General features: G+C 42.3%; 1 protein-coding gene across 1 annotated transcript in view; it reads right to left on the bottom strand.

Moving 5' to 3' along the window:
* Positions 1 to 19,927, bottom strand: part of FOXJ3 (forkhead box J3) — a gene marked incomplete in the record, with an annotated part of 1,121,635 nt that overhangs the window by 708,607 nt on the left and 393,101 nt on the right. Inside the window, 1 exon segment of the mRNA XM_044061784.1 lies at positions 5,342 to 5,425. Coding sequence (XP_043917719.1) covers positions 5,342 to 5,425 — 84 coding nt within the window.

Genomic DNA, 19,927 nt, shown 5'->3' with positions numbered 1-19,927 from the left:
ACACTGACTCATCAATGGAGGGGTTTGGAATTCCAGCCGCCTCGTTGCTTAAGGATTTCTAGAATGTCTGCAAATGAGACATCATCCGAGGACGACTTTGGGGACCCCTCCGCATCATCAAGATCAGTGTCCGATGTAAGAGACTCGGGGAGTCCACGTGCTTCCTCTTGCACGATCTCCTCCTTGGGGCTCTTCCAAGACAACTCAAGAACCCTCAGGAGGAGGGGAACCCCAGTGGGGTAACCTCAGGCCCCGGGCTCCGCTGCCTAGAGACAGGGGAACTTCCAAAGACCCAGTCTCCATGCCCAGGAAGGTGCCGGTAAAGCCGTAGAGATGGTCCGAAGAAGACTTGGCCAAGGCACTCCTCATAGCTCTGAAAGCCGGACCCCAGAATCCTGGGAGTGTCCGTCCCCGAGCCATGATAGCAGACGGAAGTCCCAGCCAAGCTTACCGAGAGGGAGGCTCGGAACCGACAGCATAGGTCCCAACGTCACCCCGGTCCGGCCGAAGAAGTCCGTGTGCTAAACTCGGACCCGGCCGGGTTGGAGTAAGTGTCGGAGCCGACCCTAGGATCTCCACTGGCTCCAATCAGCACCTGCTCCGACGGAGCCGGCGGTCGGAGGAGGAATGGCAATGGAGGGCTATCGGCTCCAAGCCAATTGGGTTGGAGCCAAACAAATTTTTGAAAGACTGGGGACTGGAACAGTCTTTGGAGCACCCTGTCTATGTCCGAATCTGACATCCTCGATGACCTGGAGGAGACCGAACGGGTTCGAGTAGGTCTCCAACGGCTCCAAGGGACTAGGGGACCCGGCTCGAGGCGACTCGATAACTATCGGCGCCCGAAGGAGTGCACAAACCAATTTCCATCGGTGCCAAGAGGACTTAGGCGCTGAGGAGGAAGTGTCTGAGCGACAACCTTCATCGGCTCCGAGATCAGTGGAGCCGATGAAGGTGACCCGCCTCGATGCCCCAGCCCGGCTCCAACCCAGAGGAGTCGAGACTGGAGGCATCGAGGCAGACCGTTCCGCCTCGGCCCAAGTCCGTCGAGCCGAAGGAGAAGCCTGCCTATGTCTTTTGGCGGTCGGGTCCGACAGACTGGTCGGAGCCGACGCCCTTTTCTTTTTAGCAGGAGAAGGAGAGGACGCTAATGCTTCTTCAAAAGAGGGTTTTATAAGGCCTTTCAAAATAAGTTTATTTTTCCTCTCTTGGAGGACCCTCGAGGAAAACACGTGACACACGCTGCAGGACTCCTGCAAATGTTTGGCGTCCAAACAATATACACAGAGAGAGTGGTCATCTGTGATTGACATTTTAAAACTGCACTTAGTGCACTTCTTAAAGCCCGAAGGCCTAGGAGCCTGAGACATTATAGCAACAATTTCAGTAACTGTATCACAGAAAAACACACCGTTTTTTTTTTTTTTAAATTGACTGTCACTACAATGATTAGCTTACGGTTGCCGATTAAGATTGACAGTCCGACAACTACAGAAAAAAATAACTAAAGGGGATCCTAGAACCCCTAAGGATTTGAAAAGAAATTGACTGACAGGGAAAGGCCCTTCAATTCAAGGGGGCCTCTAGTCAGAACAAACACACAATCACACACAAAATTTTCCACAAAAAATACCAGTCACACACAAAAAGTACGGTATAGCTGTTAAAACAGCTTTTTGTTATAGAAATAGAAAATTCCTGACAGAAAAAGTTAGTGAAAAACACTACTTAGCTCAGCCAGCTCGAGACCACGTCTTTGCTAGTTAGCGGCAAACGAGATCTGGGGGACTGGTAGTGGTGCATCCTGGGATATAGTAAGCTCAGCCAATAAGAGACTTCGCTCTTTGGCATAAGTGTGCCGAGTCGGAGCCGAGGGATCGGCTCCGAACCCATCAGTCAGAATGTAGGCGAGACAGGATCACATAACATCTTACCACTATACACCCCAAACAGAACTCTAAGATCGGCCCACCAAAATCTTCTCTGTATATAAACCAAACCACCCAGCTGGTCAGCTTCTCCTATATCTTATTCCATAGCCAAAAAATGAATTCTCTCCCAACATATCTAAGAATTCTGGAGAACTCTGAACACTTCAAAACGCAGCTCCACTCATACCTCTCGCACAAATGGAAATGCAATTGCACTTTACCTACCTGACCTGATTAATATTTTAATATTTTCATTACACGCACAGTTTGTTCTTCCTTACACATTACAGATAAACCCTATGTACTGCCATCTTGCTAATGTTTACCTCTACATCATTCTGAGATGATTTAAACCTTATATTAAATTTAACTCTTTACAACTGTTCTCAACCAGTAAATATGTATTATACTATATTTGTCTCTAAGCTGCTGCTCAACTTTTAGATTTTGCCATTTTGCATGTAAAATGTTACTTACTTTGTTTCTATGTCTACTGTGCAATTTGTACTTCATTTTATGGAGATTGTACTATGTTTTATTGGAGCTTTTCTCCCTGGGCCTCCACTGAAAACGGGCTCCTTGAGCCCAGTGGACCTCTCCCCGGTCATCAAACTGGAAATAAAATAAAAAAAATGTTTAGGGAATTCTTGTAGATGGCAATTCCTCCTGCCCATTTGCCCTGTGAAGCCTAATTATACTGAAACCAGGTTGGGTAATTTCATTTATGACTTTTTTCAGCCAGGTTTCTTTAAATATGATCAAGTCTAGAGAATATGCAGCAATACAGGCATGTATGTCCTGGATTTTATTGTATACATTTCTAAGACAGATATTTAGCAGAAGGCTGGAATGGGACATAGGAGAGGTAGAGAATGATAAAATTAATACTGTTCTGTTAGTTTTTTTTTTTTTTTTTTGCTGTTGTGAGGGGCCAGGGTTTGGGTGAATGTCTCCACTGCTTTTTTTGGGTGGAAATTTTATGAAGGAAAGTATGCAGACAAATGTATTTGTGCTTCAGTTTTATTAGACTGTGTATGGTAACATCCTTAGATTTAAGCCACCTGTAAATGGAAAAAGTCTAAGAAGGTTTACTGGTACAATGTGGGTGCTGCGGTGATTGATAGACTTTATAACAGTTGGCATAGTGACCATGGGTTTGTAGGAGCACTAATGTTTATTACGGAGGTACGGTAGATGGTAAAAAGTGCCAATCTGCTGTGGAGGCACACTAGTAGAGTTTGAGTCAGAGTAATTTTGTAGAAGATGCAAGTTAGATTTTGCTGAAGATATTAGTTTGCACTGTAAAATGTTACTGGGCAAGAGTAGTTACAGTAGTATAACTTCTACAAGGACATGCTGGGTTGCTTTACATAAAGGAGTCAGAGGTGCTAACTATACAGCAACTGTTATTGGGTTATGTTCTGGTTGCTTTCATGTTGGGATAAGTTCAGAGGTGTAGGAAAGGAATTGGGATAGATTAAATATATACTGGATGAGTAGCATAAACAAGTTAACCACACAAAACGAAGGCAGGAAAGCAGGAGTAGGTCCACCAAAATATTAAACCATGCACGCTTTTGAAGTACATTGCAAGATTTCTTCAGATAAAATCCAAACCATAAATGAACACAAAGCCATACCATGTCACAGGATCCCCCTCATAATTAGCTAATTGAAGCAGATTAAAAACAATTGAGAGTTTAAACTATTGAAATAAACTCCCAACCAAACCAAAAAAACAAAAAAATATACATACAAGAGTAATGAAAATATTATACATAAAAAATAAAGTTAAAACATAAAAATGCTATAAAACTTATATTTATGTGAATATATGACAATTTGGAATAAATTATCTAAGTTGTGCTTTGATTTTTAATAGTCATCCAATAGATGCTATTTCATTTAAACCTGGAAACCCTACAGCATCTAGGCGTAAAATCCAATAAAGTTCCCGGTTCCCTAAAATCAATTGCCAGGGCCCACCTCTTACACTCATTTTCACTTGTTCAATCGCAATGAACTTGAAATAATGATCAGGGAATTCCAGAATATGTCTATAAAGTGCATTCGTAGTTTTCTTTCCCCAAATGTCATAACTGTGTTCATAGATACGTTGGCTTGAAAGAGCCAAACCAAGAACCAAAGTAAAGATAAAGATGGTATTCCTAAAGGAAGCATACCTTCCTGGAAGAATTAGCAAAATACATTATCAATAACCTAATCCAGAAAAGCAGCAATACTGGACAAGCAGTCAAGTCACTCATGCTAAAACACAACCACTTTAGCTGGTGTTAGTGACAGAATAGACATAACCAAAGCAGTTAAGACAAGAAGATCCAGGCAGCAAAACAATACAGAACTGACCACACTGCTCAAGCCCATACATGTAGGAGGTATGGCTCAGTTTTACTGCTTGAAATGCAGCAATTAAAGCCAAACAGGCCGAGACTGGTCACCCACATACTGACAGAAAGCAAGGAAGGGTAATTACACAGATTGTTATTCACGTTAGTTATTACTGTACAACTGCCCTACAACTTTCTGCATAAAAAGAACTGAGATGGATGTAGCAGCAGCAACAGAAAAAAGACAAGACATTAAAAACCAGCAATTTGTCTTACAGGGTGGTGGTCATGAGAAGCTGGCATCTGATCACTCCCAGCAGTACAGCTGCGTCCTCAAAAATGTGGTCATCCACATAGAGAAAAAAGCTACCCAAGGTAACTTCCTGACTAATCAAAAAGCAAACACTATTTAACCTTAAGCAACCAGATGAGTCTGACTACAGTACAAGGAAAGCCATGCCTCTCTCATTAGCATGAAGCAGTACCCACCGAGTTTAAATAAGACTAAGTGTAAACACACGTAATACAAAGTAGAAAGCAAAGCCTATGGTATTTGGTACATCTGCCAAGATAGCCACAGTGCTGTCTAGGAAACAGCTATCCTTTCTGTCAAGAGTCCCCTTCATTTCCTCCCTTCCCTCCTCACAACAAAAACACTAGACTTTAGTTTGAATGCTTGTAATCTTATCTCCTCTAATTTTGGTACCATCCTCATCAGTGCCAATCAACCAGCATCACGTTACGACATCAATGTAGAAGCTATAAAGCAGATACAAAATTTGTATTCTACCGATTAAGGTCACCTGTTTTACAAGGTAAAAACCTGACAAAGGTGAAATTATACAACATCAAGTTGTGCAATTCTTGGTTAATTAGTGCTGCTACAGCACAATGCAGTCTGCTTGGTAACATTTTAGGACTTCCCTAAAAAATATCACCAAAGTTTCCACTGTGACCACCCAGTTATCAAAATGGAAATTAAGTATTTTTTTGGTTTATCTCATGTTTCTTGATATTGCATGGTCTGCTGATTACAGTATTGCAAATGAATAAAAGACCTACTCTTTCTCCAGACCGTGGCCTCTTCTTTGGCCGAGAAGGCAGTGCATCTTCTTTTGGATTTGTGTCTATTGCCCAGTAAGACCCCTAAAAAGCAAAAAAGAAAAAGTTAAAACAAGTCAAAAATTAAAAGTGCTACAGCAATTTGGGCAATACTAGCATTTTGTAGTAACTGCACAACTATCAGCTACATCTAACAGAAGACAGCTGTGGCACTTTTTTTTTTTTTTTTACTCTGAGCTCAAAACCATCATATTGGCAGTAAGAGAACTCCAGTCACTGGCAACTGTTAAATACACTTCTAAATTTCAAGTGTTCCAGAAATGTAATCTTACTCCATACAAACATTACAACAATGTTATGTTATGCTAATACACTTAAAATCCTACTGTCCTATCACAAGTACTACAATTTCAGAACTAATGTTCTAACTTCAGTACACAGTCTACATTAATAGTAAATGAGTACATGCTTTTACAAAACAATCTCACAGAAAACTGAAGATAATAGTACAGACTGGAGAGAGTGAAGCACTGCAGTCACAGCAACACTGATTGCCATTACAAAACTCAGCACAAAGAATTCAAGAAATTAAACCTGTACTAGAATAAGCAGTTAAGTGATATTTTAAGGATGCTGAGATACAAAACTGAGACAGTACTCAAAAAGAGTCTGAGCTACATGCAAACATATTAAAATGTGAAACGGAAAATTGTCTGAATTATTACAACAGAAGAACAGTAAAAATTAAGTTGCACAGAACAGGCAATGGAAAGGACTCAAAGAAAACATGAAAGCCACTTCAAGAGAAGATACTCCAATACAGTAAAGTTAACAGCATGTGATCATCTGTACATGATCTTTTAAAAAAGGAAACCTGGATAAACTAACAAAACTAAGTGCACTTGCAAAGAACGCCTGTGCCTGAAGGGTGGCTAACATCATACTGCTGCAACAAAAACACCTTCAACTCCATTGTAGATACTGGGTTCAAAAGGTGGCAGCATTAATTTCTCCAAAAATGAAGATCCTGTGGAACAAGTTCTTCATCAGAAAATTGCCTCTCAAAAAGGCTTCTCAAGTCTCTCTTCAAGGAAGCTAGTTTTGTCTGGTACAGTCACTGATGAAAGTTAGTGTTGCCAGATGCACTTTACTAAAAGGATAAACCCAGCTGCATGTCAGACTCTTGATACAGTTTCCAAAGTTGCTATAACTGACATGGAACATGGGTCAAATCCCTAAAAAGCTGACAAAAGGGAAAATCTCATCCATTTACATGCATATGTTCATCTAACTAAAGGCTTTTGAGTGGAAATCAGGATTAAGAATACATTGGGCAGGTAAGCAAAGTACCTGGACATCAATGGCACTGGGAACACCACATTCAAATGAAAGATGTGAAGGTCAGGTTGAGGTCTGCTGGATGGATGCGTCAACAGACTCTTACATGGCCTAATGCAGTGTGCCGTCTTAAACAGACAGCCATAGCACGGGAAGCCAAAGTTATTGAGCCCAAAACAAGACTCTGAAGATGACTTTGGCCTTGCTCCAACTGGCTTCCTTCAGGAAATTCATAAGAGGAAAAGAGTAAAGGAGACCTGAAGGTATTCTGAACTAGAACCTCCCTGGATATCTAAGCCTGTGAAGAGACTGAGAGGAGAGTCATGCTCTTGGAATTAGTCAGGGAAGCAAGCAGGTCACAGCAAGGCTTGACAAAGTGGCAGAAGACAGACTTTGCCTAACAAAGACAATGACCACTTGTACAGCATCAGCAAACAGTGGAGCAGTCAGTCTGTTTGCCAAAGAAGTTGTCTGTACAATGTATGTGCACTGCTATTAGAAAGCAACATGACAAGATCACCTATTCTCATAGCATATTGGAATACCTACATGGAGTATGGATATGTTCCAGTCTGCCCAAGTACATACCACACCACTGCCAGTTTGTCCAAATAAATTAAAACACCACCCTGGGGGAAGAGAGTCCTGAAATGCTTGAAATACAGAAGAGGACTGCTCATCCCTAGCACAATAGACTCATTTCTCGCTATGATGTAGTATTACACTGGATGGGTGAGGTGAATGGGTTTCTGAAGAACAGGAACATCTTGGACTCCTTGGCTATTTTGATGTGCAGATATGAATCCTGGAAGACTACAGAGAGTATATACTCAATATCTAGCTCAGATCAGCAGGTGAGGACAGAGTGAACTATGACCACCCAAAACTATATTTTTGGGACGAATAACTAACCAGTGAAGTCCAATATTTCTGAGAAACTTTACTTTTAGAACTAAAAGAACCTTTAACAGTACCCAGACCATTTCTGCTCTGGGATCTCTGACTACTCTTTTTCATAAATAACTGATGACTTACTTTTTCACACATCTTTCTGATGGGGTGGGACATCTGAAAAGGGAAAGGACTGTTGCTGAAGAGACAGGAAGTGTATGACGCTGTTTATGACTTCATTTAGCCACCTAAACCTCATGACTACTAAACATGAAAATTACAGTTGTGTACACTTACCATAAATGTAGATGTTGAGTGCATTCACTGTTGCAGTCATTACATTTGGGTAATCTGCTGGCAGGTGGCCCTCAGTTGGCCTGATTAACAAAGTCTTGTGTCCTGCGTCGGTTGCTGTCCCATCTTCCATGACGTCAGGTCGCCAGGGGTATAAAACATGCAGCAGATGCCATTACATCAGTTTTTCTTGCCCCAGATGTCAGGTGCCCCTCAAATGGGGAGCAAAAAAAAAAAAAAAAAAAATATATATATATATATATATATATATATATATATATAATTTAACACAAAAAAATATACCTCCAAAGAAAAGGAAATACACCAAAAAGGCTTTTAAGCATAGTAAAAGAAAATAGAGGTATAGTAAGAGAAAAAAACAGGGGGCTGGAGGGTGGGTAACCAGGACTGCAACAGTGAATACACTCGAACATCTACATTTATGGTAAGTGTACACAACTGTACTATGTTCTTCATGTTTCACTGTTGCAGTCATTACATTTGGGTAGATTCCCAAAGCTATGGTTGGAAGGATGGATTTATACAGCATTAGGAGCAGCTATAAGGCCCTGCAGGACAGCAGTGGCAAAGCCAGCTCTGGATTTAGAGAAGAGAGGTAAATGGTAATGTTTGGTGAACATATGAACTGAGCTCCAGGTAGCAGCTTCTAGAATGTCACTGGTAGGAACCCCTCTGAGAAAAGCTGCAGAAGCAGATGCAGCCCTGGTGGAATGAGATCTGATCCCCTTGGGGATAGGTTTACCATAGTGCATATAGCATAAATGAATACAATGGCTTATCCATTTGAAAATAGTCTGCTTTGAAACAGCCCTTCCCTCTGCCCCTGCAGTAAATGCCACCAATAGTTCAGATTTTCTTAGAGATTTTGTCCTGTTTAAGTAAAATCTAAGTTGTGTGTGTACATCCAATGAATGCAGAATCCACTCACCCTTGTCCTGTGGATTGGGAAAGAAAGTTGGCAGATGAATGGTCTGATTAAGAGCCACTCTGGATACCACCTTAGGCATGAAAGATGGATTAGTCCTGAGACACACCCTGTCCGCATGAAAAATAATGAAAGACTCCACTGCCATAAGTGCCTGTAATTCGGAAATCTTTCTAGCTGAAGTGAATGCTAAAAGGAAAGCTGTTTTCCAGGAGAGAAATTTTAGGTCTGCAGTAGCAGCTGGCTCAAAGGGAGGGAGAGTGAGTTTTTCCAAAACAGAATTGAGGTTCCATGCAGGGGTTGGTGCTCTCCTGGGAGGTCTTACGTTTTTGGCCTCTCTGAGATGCTGCTTTAGCAGAGGATGAGAGAAGAGGGGAGGTTCTGTAGGCATGGATTTTTATGGAAGAAAAAGACAGGCCCTTGTGAAGCATCTCAGTTAAGTATTGCAGAATCTGAGAAATATTGGGCATTGCTGTGCTTATTCCTTGTAACTGGTTCCAGGCACAAAATCTTTTCCATTTGTCAGCATAAGATTTTCTGGTAGTAGGCCTTCTAGCCTCCAAAATGACATCCATCACAGGTTTGCTGAGGGATGCCAAGGGTGTAATTAGATGATTAGCCCATGCTGCAAGATTCAAAGTTTGGAGCCGAGTGTGCAGAATTTGGTAGTTCTGCTGAGACAGTAGTTAAGGTGTCTTGAGGCAGGTGCCACGGAGGAAGGTGTGACACATTGCGCAGGAGTGGATACCAGTTTTGGCGAGGCCAGTCTGGAGCAATCAGACTCATTTTTGGTTTGTCCTGCCTGACTTAGTAGAACTTTGGAGATCAGAGGCAGAGGGGGAAAAGCATAGACTGACAGGTTTTTCCAGCTGAATAAGCATCCACTTTCCAAGCTTTTTTGTGATGAATTCTTGTGCAGAATTTGTCCAACTGATAGTTCTGGGGTGAGGCAAAAAGATCTAAGTCTGGACTCCTCCATTTGCATGTCAACATGTTGAAAATGTGTGGTTCCAGTTTCCATTCGTGTGGGTCCATAAGATTTCTGCTTCATTTGTCTGCCAGAGTATTTAGCTTTCCTGGCAGGAACTGAGCTTGTAGTTGTATTTGGTAGGTCAAGGACGTGTTCCACAATGCCATGGGTAGTCTGCAAAAGGGGTAGGAATGTAGCCCCCTCCTTGTTTATGTACCACATAACTGTGGTGTCTGTCTTTATCATTAATTGTCCTGGATGAAGGTAGTCCTTGAAGGCTGTCAGTTCATTATGTACAGTTTGCATCTCTTTCTGATTGATATGAAGGTGCATTTGATTTGGGCTCCATTTGCCCTGAATGCCCATTCCTGCCAGATGAGCCCCTTAAGCATAGTCTTATGCATCTGTAGTTAGGGTTTGGGCGGCAGGGGGTGGAGTGAATGGCAGTGCCTTGTTTCGGTGGCAGGCCTCTGCCCACCATAGGAACTCTAGTTGCAGGCAAGGTATGATAGGAATCATCGTTTCCAGGCTGTGACAATGATGACTCCATAAACTTTTAAGCACCAATGAAGTTTCCGCATATGCAGTCTTGCATATGGAATTAGAAGAATGCAGGAGGCCATGAACCCCAAGGCTTACAGAATTTGTCTTGCAGATACCAGGGCTTTTGTGGCCATCTGCTGTTTGAAGTAAGTCACCAATTGAACTTGCTTTTCTTGCGTAAGGTAAGTAATATGGGCAGTTGTATTCAAGCTTGCACCCAGGAATGTAATTTTTTGAGAGGGTACCAGTTATTTCTTTTCGTTTATGGTGTACCCTAGACAAGTTAGGACCCTTTTTACAAATGCCAGATGCTTTAGAAGAATGTCCTTGTTTTCTGCCTGAATTAGACAATCATCCAGGTATGGATATATTTGAATATTTCTTTTGCCTGCAAAATGCAACTACTGGAGCCAGGCACTTTGTGAAGACCCTGGACTCAGTAGATAAGCCAAAGGGCAGTGCAGAGAACTGGTAATGCAAGTAGCCTGCTTTGAAGCGGAGGTATCTTCTGCAAGATTCCCTGATTGGGATATGCAGGTAAGCCTCTGAGTCTAGAGCTACCAACCAGGCATCTTTACCTACCATAGGTAGTAACTGTTGAAGAGTCCGCATCTTGAATTTTGGAATGTCCAAAAATGTGTTTAGAGTGGATAAGTCCAGTATTGGACGTCATGATTTGTCTTTTCTGGGTACCAGGAAAAGTCTTGAATAGAAACCTTGTCCCTTTTCCTCTTCTGGTACTAGTTGAATAACCCCCATGTTCATGAGGGACAGAACTTGTTTCTGGGCCTCTGCCCACTGATTTGGGGGCAGGTCTGACCATCTGTTTGGGACTGGCAACGTGTGGAAATGAAATCTGTATCCTTGGGATACTATATTTAAAACCCATTTGTCCTGGGTAATAAGTTGCCAGTTTTGTGCATGAAGTGTCAGTTTTCCCCCCCAAAGGGGCGGCTAAAGGCAAGTGCTTGGTGTTTGTAGAGAGAAGGACGTGTTCCACAATGCCATGGGTAGTCTGCAAAAGGGGTAGGAATGTAGCCCCCTCCTTGTTTATGTACCACATAACTGTGGTGTCTGTCTTTATCATTAATTGTCCTGGATGAAGGTAGTCAACACGTACTTATTGTGGAACACGTACTTATTACCATAGGTAGCTGCCTTGTTGTTTCCAGATTTGGAGGTGGAGGCACCCCACTGTTTTGTTCTAAAAGTTCCTTGTGACTGAAACCTGGAGCCTTTGGAATGTCTGGATTTGACTTGAGCGGCTCTCGAAGGGACTGGAAAGGACCAGTTCTTAGTAGGCCAGTAGCTACTAAATCTTGGAGATTGCACTTGTAAGAAATCTTTCACAGTTTGCATAGATTTAGCTTTATCTTCCATCTTTAACACTTTTTCAGCCTTATCACCAAAGAGACGGTCCTGTTGTAAAGAAGCATCCAACAATTTTGCTTTGACATGGTCAGGCAGAGTTTGCCCTTTGAGCCAAGCATGCCTTCTTAGCACAGATCCAGTTACAGCAGCCCTGCAAGAGGCCTCCAAGGAATCAAAACCACATTGTAAAGTATGTTTTCCAATTTGTTCAGCTGAATGTAATAAAACCTGTAAATCTATTTTCCACACAGTCAGAGATTAACATAATTTTCTGTTTAAGTAGTTCCCTGATATGCTGTTGATATTTAAGCATATGAAATTGACAGTTTGAAGCCCTGATTGCCAAGGTTGCAGAAGTGTAAACCTTCTTACCCCATCAATCCAGCGCCCTGGAATCTCTATCAGAAGGGGTAGGATTTTTAGCAGTAGAGGCCTTAATGCCCTTGGAACCCTGAGAAATGGTTTCAGGATCAGCAATAGGATTTTTGAAAAGGAATTTGTGGGAGTCAGGAACCCTGTAGTATCTGTCTGACTTACAAGAAGCCGGAGGCAGAGAATCAGGAGCCACACTATATTCTGAAAAAACATCAACAACAACGTCTGGAACAGGAGGGATAGCCAAAGGCCTATGCTGAGGAAGAAGAAGAAGAAAATCCCCAAGACTCTTTTTTAGATTCAGAGAAATCCTGACTTTCCCAGTGGAAAAGTTCCCTTAAGGTATGTAAAGTTTCCCCAAAAGAAAAATCCTCAGGGGGAGAAGCAGAAGGAATGGAATCTTCTGCATCAGAGCCCTCATAAGTAGGAATAGACAAATCCTGCTCATTAGAAGAGTCAGAAGAAACAGAATCCTGTTCAAAAGCTTCATAATCAATGTCTTGCCTAGGCCTCTTAGGAGGGGGTTAGCTACCACTGATCAGAGTAATTAAATCTTTAGCGATTTTAATAATTTGTTTTTTAGGCAAAGGGGCCTACACATGCAGCCCAGGGGTCGGTTTTTTAGACATAGACTTAGATTTTGGCATTAGTTTTTAAGATGGCGTCGATCTAATATACAAATCTGCATGCCTGAAAACACCCTCAGAAGCTGGTGCCTGCACAGTGGCTCCTGACCTATCTAAGGTAGAGACATCCGCGGGTTTCATAATTGAAGCATCTCGCGGCATACTGGACTCCGAATGGGTCTCAGTAAAGGCCTGCGAATCAGAAGTAGCGGGTATCAGGGGCTGCAAAAGTGCCTCACTGAGTACCGGCGAACTGGCGACTGGCTTAGGAGAAGCGTCGTCCGTTTTGGACCTCGACTGTCTGTCTCTGTCTTTCTTTGTGTTTTTAGGTATTCCAGTAGTCGGATTGCTAACAGACAAAATTTCTGGATAATTAAATATCGAGCCAAAATATTTAGAAGCAAAAATATACCGATATTTAATCGTGCGTTGATTAAATTTAGCACAAAACCGACAGCAAGGTACATTGTGGTCAGGGCCTAGCCAAGGAATACAGTACAAATGAAAATCCTTATGAGGTATTTGCTTCCCACAAGTAATGCAATTATTAACTTTTACTGACATTGGTAAGGAGCAAGAAAGTTTCCCCAATGGGGTACTTAGCTTTTAGTTGAAGACTTTGGTTCTGAAACCCGAAAACAAAAATTTCAGGAGTCAGCTGACCGGCACTTGCGAACTGCTTCTGCTTCGGGCACCACGTGGCAAGAAAGACTGATGTAATGGCGTCGGCTGCATGTTTTATACCCCTGATGACCTGACGTCATGGAAGAAGGGACAGCAAACGATGCCGGACCAAAGACTTTGTTAATCAGGCCAACTGAGGGCAACCTGCCAGCAGATTACCCAAATGTAAATGACTGCAACAGTGAAACACGAAGAACATCTGGAAGGTATCAGTACCTCTAGCTGCTTCCAGAGTGGGGCAATTTCTAAGAGGTTCTGCTGCCAGCTTCCAAGAGCACAGCAATACTCCTAATTCTGCTGGTCACCTCTGCTATGGCAAAAAAAAAAACGATTGGGAACCCTGGAAAGTACTGGGTCCAATGTAAGTGAGTATTTTGTCCTAGGTAAGATTTTCGGAATCAAAGAGCTTGGATCCACTGATTTTTTCATCAGATCCGAAGGAGAGTGGATCTGAACTGGTTTCAAATCCATTCTTCACTTTTTCTTAGGCAGCTCCAAAGATGGAGTCAATGAAGTAGAAGATCACGGGGACTTAGTCAAAGACTCCTTAGTTTTAATCTTGGTGGACTGAGCCCCAAAAATAGCTTCACCGAAAGTTGATAGAAGCAACCCCTTTAACATCAACTTATTCTTCCTGTCTGCTACGGCTCCAGGACTGAAGTTCTTACATATCAAGCGATCTTCTTGGCAATGCTGTGGGCCCAAGCAATAAACACAAAGCATGAGCATCTGAAATGGTCAATTTGTGCCCACACTTCTGGCATTTTTTTTTAAACCAGAAGGCCCTTTATCAAATATACCAAGCAACAAAGAGAGAGAGAAAAAAAGGAAGCTTTTTTTTGAAAAGAGAATAAAGGGGGGGAAAAAAGAAAATCAGCAATGGTGTGAAAGACTACAATAGCAGAAACAAGGACTAGAAGAATTACCAATGATGGTAGAAAAGCATTACACTAAGTGTGAAGGGTAAGGGAGCAATATAACAATGAGATGATAGAAAAAAAAAGGAAACTATAAGAAAAACAGACTTATCTTTAGAAAAACTCAACAGCTCAGGCCGAGCACATCTTTTTGCAAAAAGAGGCAAAGCAGATCTGAGGTATGTTAGGGGTCAGCTCATTATGGGTAAGGGAGGAGTTTGAGAGCTTTTTGGTGTCCACAAGCTTTAATAACAGCAGAGTCGAATCCAAGGATTGTATCCAAACCCAACAGGTGAAAACAGAATGAAAATTGACAATATCAGATATGTGGATTTACTGGGTTTGACAGAAAGCTACTACTGGAGCCAAGCACTTTATGAACACCCGTAGAACTGTAGAAAGAAAAAAGGCAGAGCAGTAAACTGAAAGTGCGAGGAGCCAGAGAAAAACATGAGGAATCTCCTGCAAGAAGGACAAATGAGTATGTGTTTGGTCATCCTTCAGATCTAGACACTAAAAAAGCTTGATGGAGAAAGAAAGACAGAAGGTTGTGAAGAGAAAGCATTTTGAAAGGTGGTGCTTTCAAGGAAATATTTAGAAGGTACCAAACCAACATAACTAATGAAATCCGTACCCAAGAGAGCAAAATGCTCCAACAAACTCAAAATGAATAGTTTAGGCACAAGGACTATAGCAAAGGCATACACCAACATCGGAATGTTTTATTACCACACAGATCACAAAATCCAAAATGAACCACATAAAATACAATAAAACACTTAACTTTATCACCGCATTTTTCATTCACCATAGAACGTCTTCAGATCAGCTAAAATAGTCAATCCCATCATACCTTTTATTTATTCTGTTCAAACTAATTAACCAATAAGAAATCACAGCCAATGAATTTATTAGGCTAACAATGTCAAAAAATATATTCCCACACTTGTTGTACCTGTGTGTGTGTATATACATGTGTTTATACCACATTAAAACTTTACTTTTATTTAAACATATTAAAAACCATCGGTTCACTTTTTTTAATTTTTTGTTAAAATATTCTAACTATATATAAAAAAACAACTGTGATGAGATTAAAGAATAAAGTACAATGCTTCACTGCCATCTAGTGGCTCATATAAAATACATTATAAAAATACATAGTAAAGAAGAAATTATAAAAAAATAAAAGCATAACTAAACAGCCTCAACCATCAAACCTAATAATTATAATCTAGCGGCCCTTAATTTTAGCACTGGAGCTAGGGAGACATATTCATTAACACCTGAGGGTTTACAGGCTTCTAAAAAGTGCAGTTGTGTACACTTAATATAAATGTAGATGTTCAAGTATATTCACTGTTGCAGTCATCACATTTGGGTTATCTGCTTGTAGTAGCCCTCAGTCGGCCTGATTAACAAAGTCTTGGCTGCCATCTCATCTTCCATGATGTCAGGTAGTCAGGGGTATAAAGCATGAGGCTGACGTCATTACATCAGTTTCTCTTGCCCCAGATGTCAGGTGCCCCCATAATGGGAAGCAATTGTATATACATAACATTACACCTCCAACAAAAAAGCAAATACAGCAAAAAGCTTTAAACATAGTAAGAATAGAGATATTAGCCAATAGGTCAGGGGGCTGGAGGAAGGGTAACTAGGACTGCAACAGTGAATACACTCGAACATCTACATTTATGGTAAGTGTGGAAAACAGTACTATATTCTTTGTGTTTCACTGTTGCAGTCATCACATTTGGGTAGATTCCCAAAGCTAAGGATGGGAAGAGGTAATTAGATAGCATTAGGAACAGCTATAAGGCCCTGCAAGACTGCAGTGGCAAAGCCAGCTCTGGATTTAGAGAAAATTGGCAAATGGTAATGCTTGGTGAAAGTATATACAGAACCCCCAGGTAGCAGCTTCTAGGATGTCCCCGGTAGGGAAACCTCTGAGAAAGGCTGTAGAGGTAGACACAGCCCTGGTTGAATGTGGTCTAATCCCCTGTGGGGTAGGTTTTCCATGGTGCTTATAGCAGAAATGAATGCAATGGCCTATCCATTTAGAAATGGTTTGCTTTGAAATGGCCCTCCCCTCTGCCCCTGCAGCAAATGCAACCAGCAGTTCAGATTTCCTGAGAGGTTTAGTCCTGTCCAAATAAAATCTAAGTTGTCTGTGCACATCTAAGGAGTGCAGTATTCACTCCCCTTTGTTATGTGGATTAGAAAAGAAGGTTGGCAAATGAATGGACTGATTAAGGGCCACACTGGATACCACCTTGGCCATGAAGGAGGGACTGGTCCTAAGGGACACCCTGTCTGCATGAAAAATGATGAAAGGCTCCACTGCCATGAGGGCCTGTAATTCAGACACCCTTGTTGCTGAAGTGATGGCTAAAAGGAAGTCTGTTTTCCAAGAAAGGAACTTCAACTCTGAATTTGCAGGTGGCTCAAAAGGAGTTAGTGAGTTTTTCCAATACAAAGTTAAGGTCCCAGGCTGGTGTAGGGGCTCTCCTGAGTGGTCTTATGTTTTTCGCCCCTCTGAGGAACTGTTTCAGCAATGGAAGAGAGAAGAGGGGTGGGGTTCTGTGTTGTAATGAGCTGAAATGGCTGACGCATGAATTTTGATGGAGGGAAAAAAAGAGGCACTTGGGCAGCATCTCAGTTAAGTATTGAAGAATCTGAGGTAAATTGGGCATTGCTGTGCCCATCCTCTGAGCTTGGTTCCGGGAACAGAATCTTTTCCATTTTTCAGCATAGGATTTTCTAGTATTAGGCCTCCTTGTTCCAGAATGACATCAAACAATTGCTTACTAGGGGATGGTAAGGGAGAGATTAGGTAATTAGCCAGGCTGCCAGGTTCAGGGTTTGAAGCTGTGGGTGCAAAATCTGGCCCTCCTGCTGAGACAGCAAGGCTGGGGTCTGAGGTAGGTGCCATAGTGCCAGCAGTGACACTGAGTAGAAGGGGGTACCAGCGTTGGCGTGGTCAGTCTGGTGCAATCAGTTATCGTCCTTGGTTTGTCCTGTTTGATCTTTAGTAGTACCTTGGAGAGGAGAGGAGAGGCAGAGGGGGAAGGCATAAACTGACAGTTTTTTCCAGGTGAAGGACAGGGCATCCACTTTCCAAGCTTGTTTGTGGGGAGTCCTTCAGCAGAATTTTTCCAATTGGTAGTTCTGGGGGGAGGCAAACGGGTCTATATCTGGGCTCCCCCCATTTGTTTCTTAACATGTTGAATATCTTTGGTCCCAGTTTCCACTCGTGTGGGTCCATGAGATTTCTGCTTAGGTCATTTGCCAGTGTGTTTAGCTTTCCTGGCAGGAATTGAGCCTGTAGGTGCACTTGGTAGCTCAAGACTGTTCCACAGAGCCATGGCTAGTCTGCAGAGAAGATATGAGTGGGTTCCCCCCCTGCTTGAGTGGGTCTCCGCCTGTTTGTTTATGTATCACATAACAGTGGTCTTGTCCATCTTTACCATTATTTGTCCTGGAAGGATTTGGTCCTTGAAGACTGTCAGAGCATTCTGTACAGCTAACATTTCCTTTTGATTGATGTGCAGGTACATTTGATTTGGGTTCCATTTGCCCTGAATGCACTTTCCTGCCAAGTGAGCCCCCCAAGCATAGTCTGATGCATCTGTTAGGGGTTGAGCAGCAGGGGGTAGAGTGAATGGCAGTCCCTTGTTTTGGTGACAGACATCTGCCCACCAAAGAAACTATCTGTAGACAAGGAATGACGATCATTGCTTCCAGATCTTGAGAATGTTGACACCATACACTTTCTAGATACCATTGTAGTTTCCTCATATGCAGTCTTGCATATGGAATTAGTAGAATACAGGAGGCCATGAACCCCAGGGCTTCCAGTACTTTCCTTGCAGACAGCTGGGTCTTTGTGGCCAGTAGTTTGAAGTAGGTTGCCAAATTAACTTTTTTTTCTGGCATGCGAAAAGCCATCTGGGAAGTTGTGTTCAAGCTTGCTCCCAGGAATACAATTTGTTGGCAGGGTACAAGATGCGATTTCTTTTCGTTTATGGTGTACCCCAAAGAATTTAGCAATTTTTGTACAAACGCCAGATGATTTAATAGTATATCCTGGCTTTCTGCTGGAATTAGGCAACCGTCCAAGTATGGCTATATTTGGATATTTCTTTACCTGCAAAATGCAATGACTGGAGCTAGGCACTTTGTGAATACCCTGGGCGTAGTAGATAAGACAAAGGGCAGTGCAGAGAACTGATGGTGCATGTAGCCTGCTTTGAAGCATAGGTATCTTCTTGCAGGATTCCCTTATTGGGATGTGCAGGTAGGCTTCCTTTATATCCAGTGTTGCCAACCAGGCATCCTTGCCTAGCATAGGAAGCAGCTGGTGGAGAGTTAGCATCTTGAATTATGGAATCACCAAAAATGTGTTTAGGATAGAGGTCCAGTATAGGATGCCAGGTGGTGTCTTTTCTGGGCACCAGAAAAAGTCTTGAGTAGACACCCTGTCCCTTTTCCTCTTCTGGAACAGGCTGAATAGCCCTGATGCTTGAGAGCGAGAATTTGCTTTTGAGCCTCTGCCTACTGATATGGGGGTAGGTCTGGCCAATCATTTGGGGTTGGTAAGGAGTGAAAGTGGAATCTGTATCCTTGGGAAACTATATTTAAAACCCATTTGTCCTGGGTAATGAGTTCCCAATTTTTTGCCTGCCAGGCAATCCTTCACTCTAAGGGAATAGTCAGTTGTTCAGGGCTTAGAAGATTTAAAGTTAAGTAAATGAGACAGTTTTACCATATGGGGGAGTCTTACCACTTCCCGCTTTGGAAGTGGCAGCCCCCCACTGCTTAGCCCTGTGAGTACCTTGGGACTGAGGCCTGGGTGTTCTGCTGATTCTGGGTTTGGACTGAGAAGGCCTGGAAGAGGCAGGAAAGGACCAATTTTTAGAGGGTCAATGCCTACTAAATTTGGGAGGCTGTACTTGCAGGAAATCTTTAACAGTTTGCTAGATTTAGCTTTTTTCTCCATCTTTTTAAGGACTACTTCTGCCTTGTTGCCAAACAGGCAGTCTTGGTTTAAGGGAGCATCCAGCAATTTAGCTTTAACATGATCTGGCAAAGATTGCTCGTTAAGCCAAGCATGCCTTCTAAGTACAGACCCAGTGACAGCAGCCCTGCAAGATGCCTTTAGTGAATCAAAACCACATTGCAAAGTATGTTTTCCAACTTGTTCAGCAGAATGCATTAAATCCTGTAAATTTTTATTTTCAGCACAGTCGGGAATCAACATCATTTTCTGTTTAAGCAATCCAATACTATGCTGCTAATACTTTAACATATGAAACTGGCAGTTTAAGGCCCTAATGGCCAAGGTTGCAGAAGTGTATAACTTCTTACTCCATCTATCCAGCGCCCTGGAATCTCTATCAGAGGGGGTAGGATTTTTGGCAGTAGTAGCCTTAATGCCCCTGGGTCCCTGTGAAATTGTCTTAGGATCCGCAGTAGGATTTTTAAAAAGGACTTGAGAGTCAGGAACCCTGTAATATCTATCCTTTTTCTGGGAGCAGGAGGTAGTCGGGGGCCAAGCTAGATTCCGAAAAGGCATCAACAATGTCCAGTACAGGGGGGGATAGCTAAAGGCCTGTGTTGCGGCAAGGG

This window comes from Protopterus annectens, chromosome 2.part0 (genome assembly GCF_019279795.1).
Source record: "Protopterus annectens isolate FY-2018-M chromosome 2.part0, PAN1.0, whole genome shotgun sequence".
In the NCBI taxonomy this organism is placed as follows: Eukaryota; Metazoa; Chordata; order Ceratodontiformes; family Protopteridae; genus Protopterus; species Protopterus annectens.
This window is presented reverse-complemented; position numbering and strand designations above follow the sequence as displayed.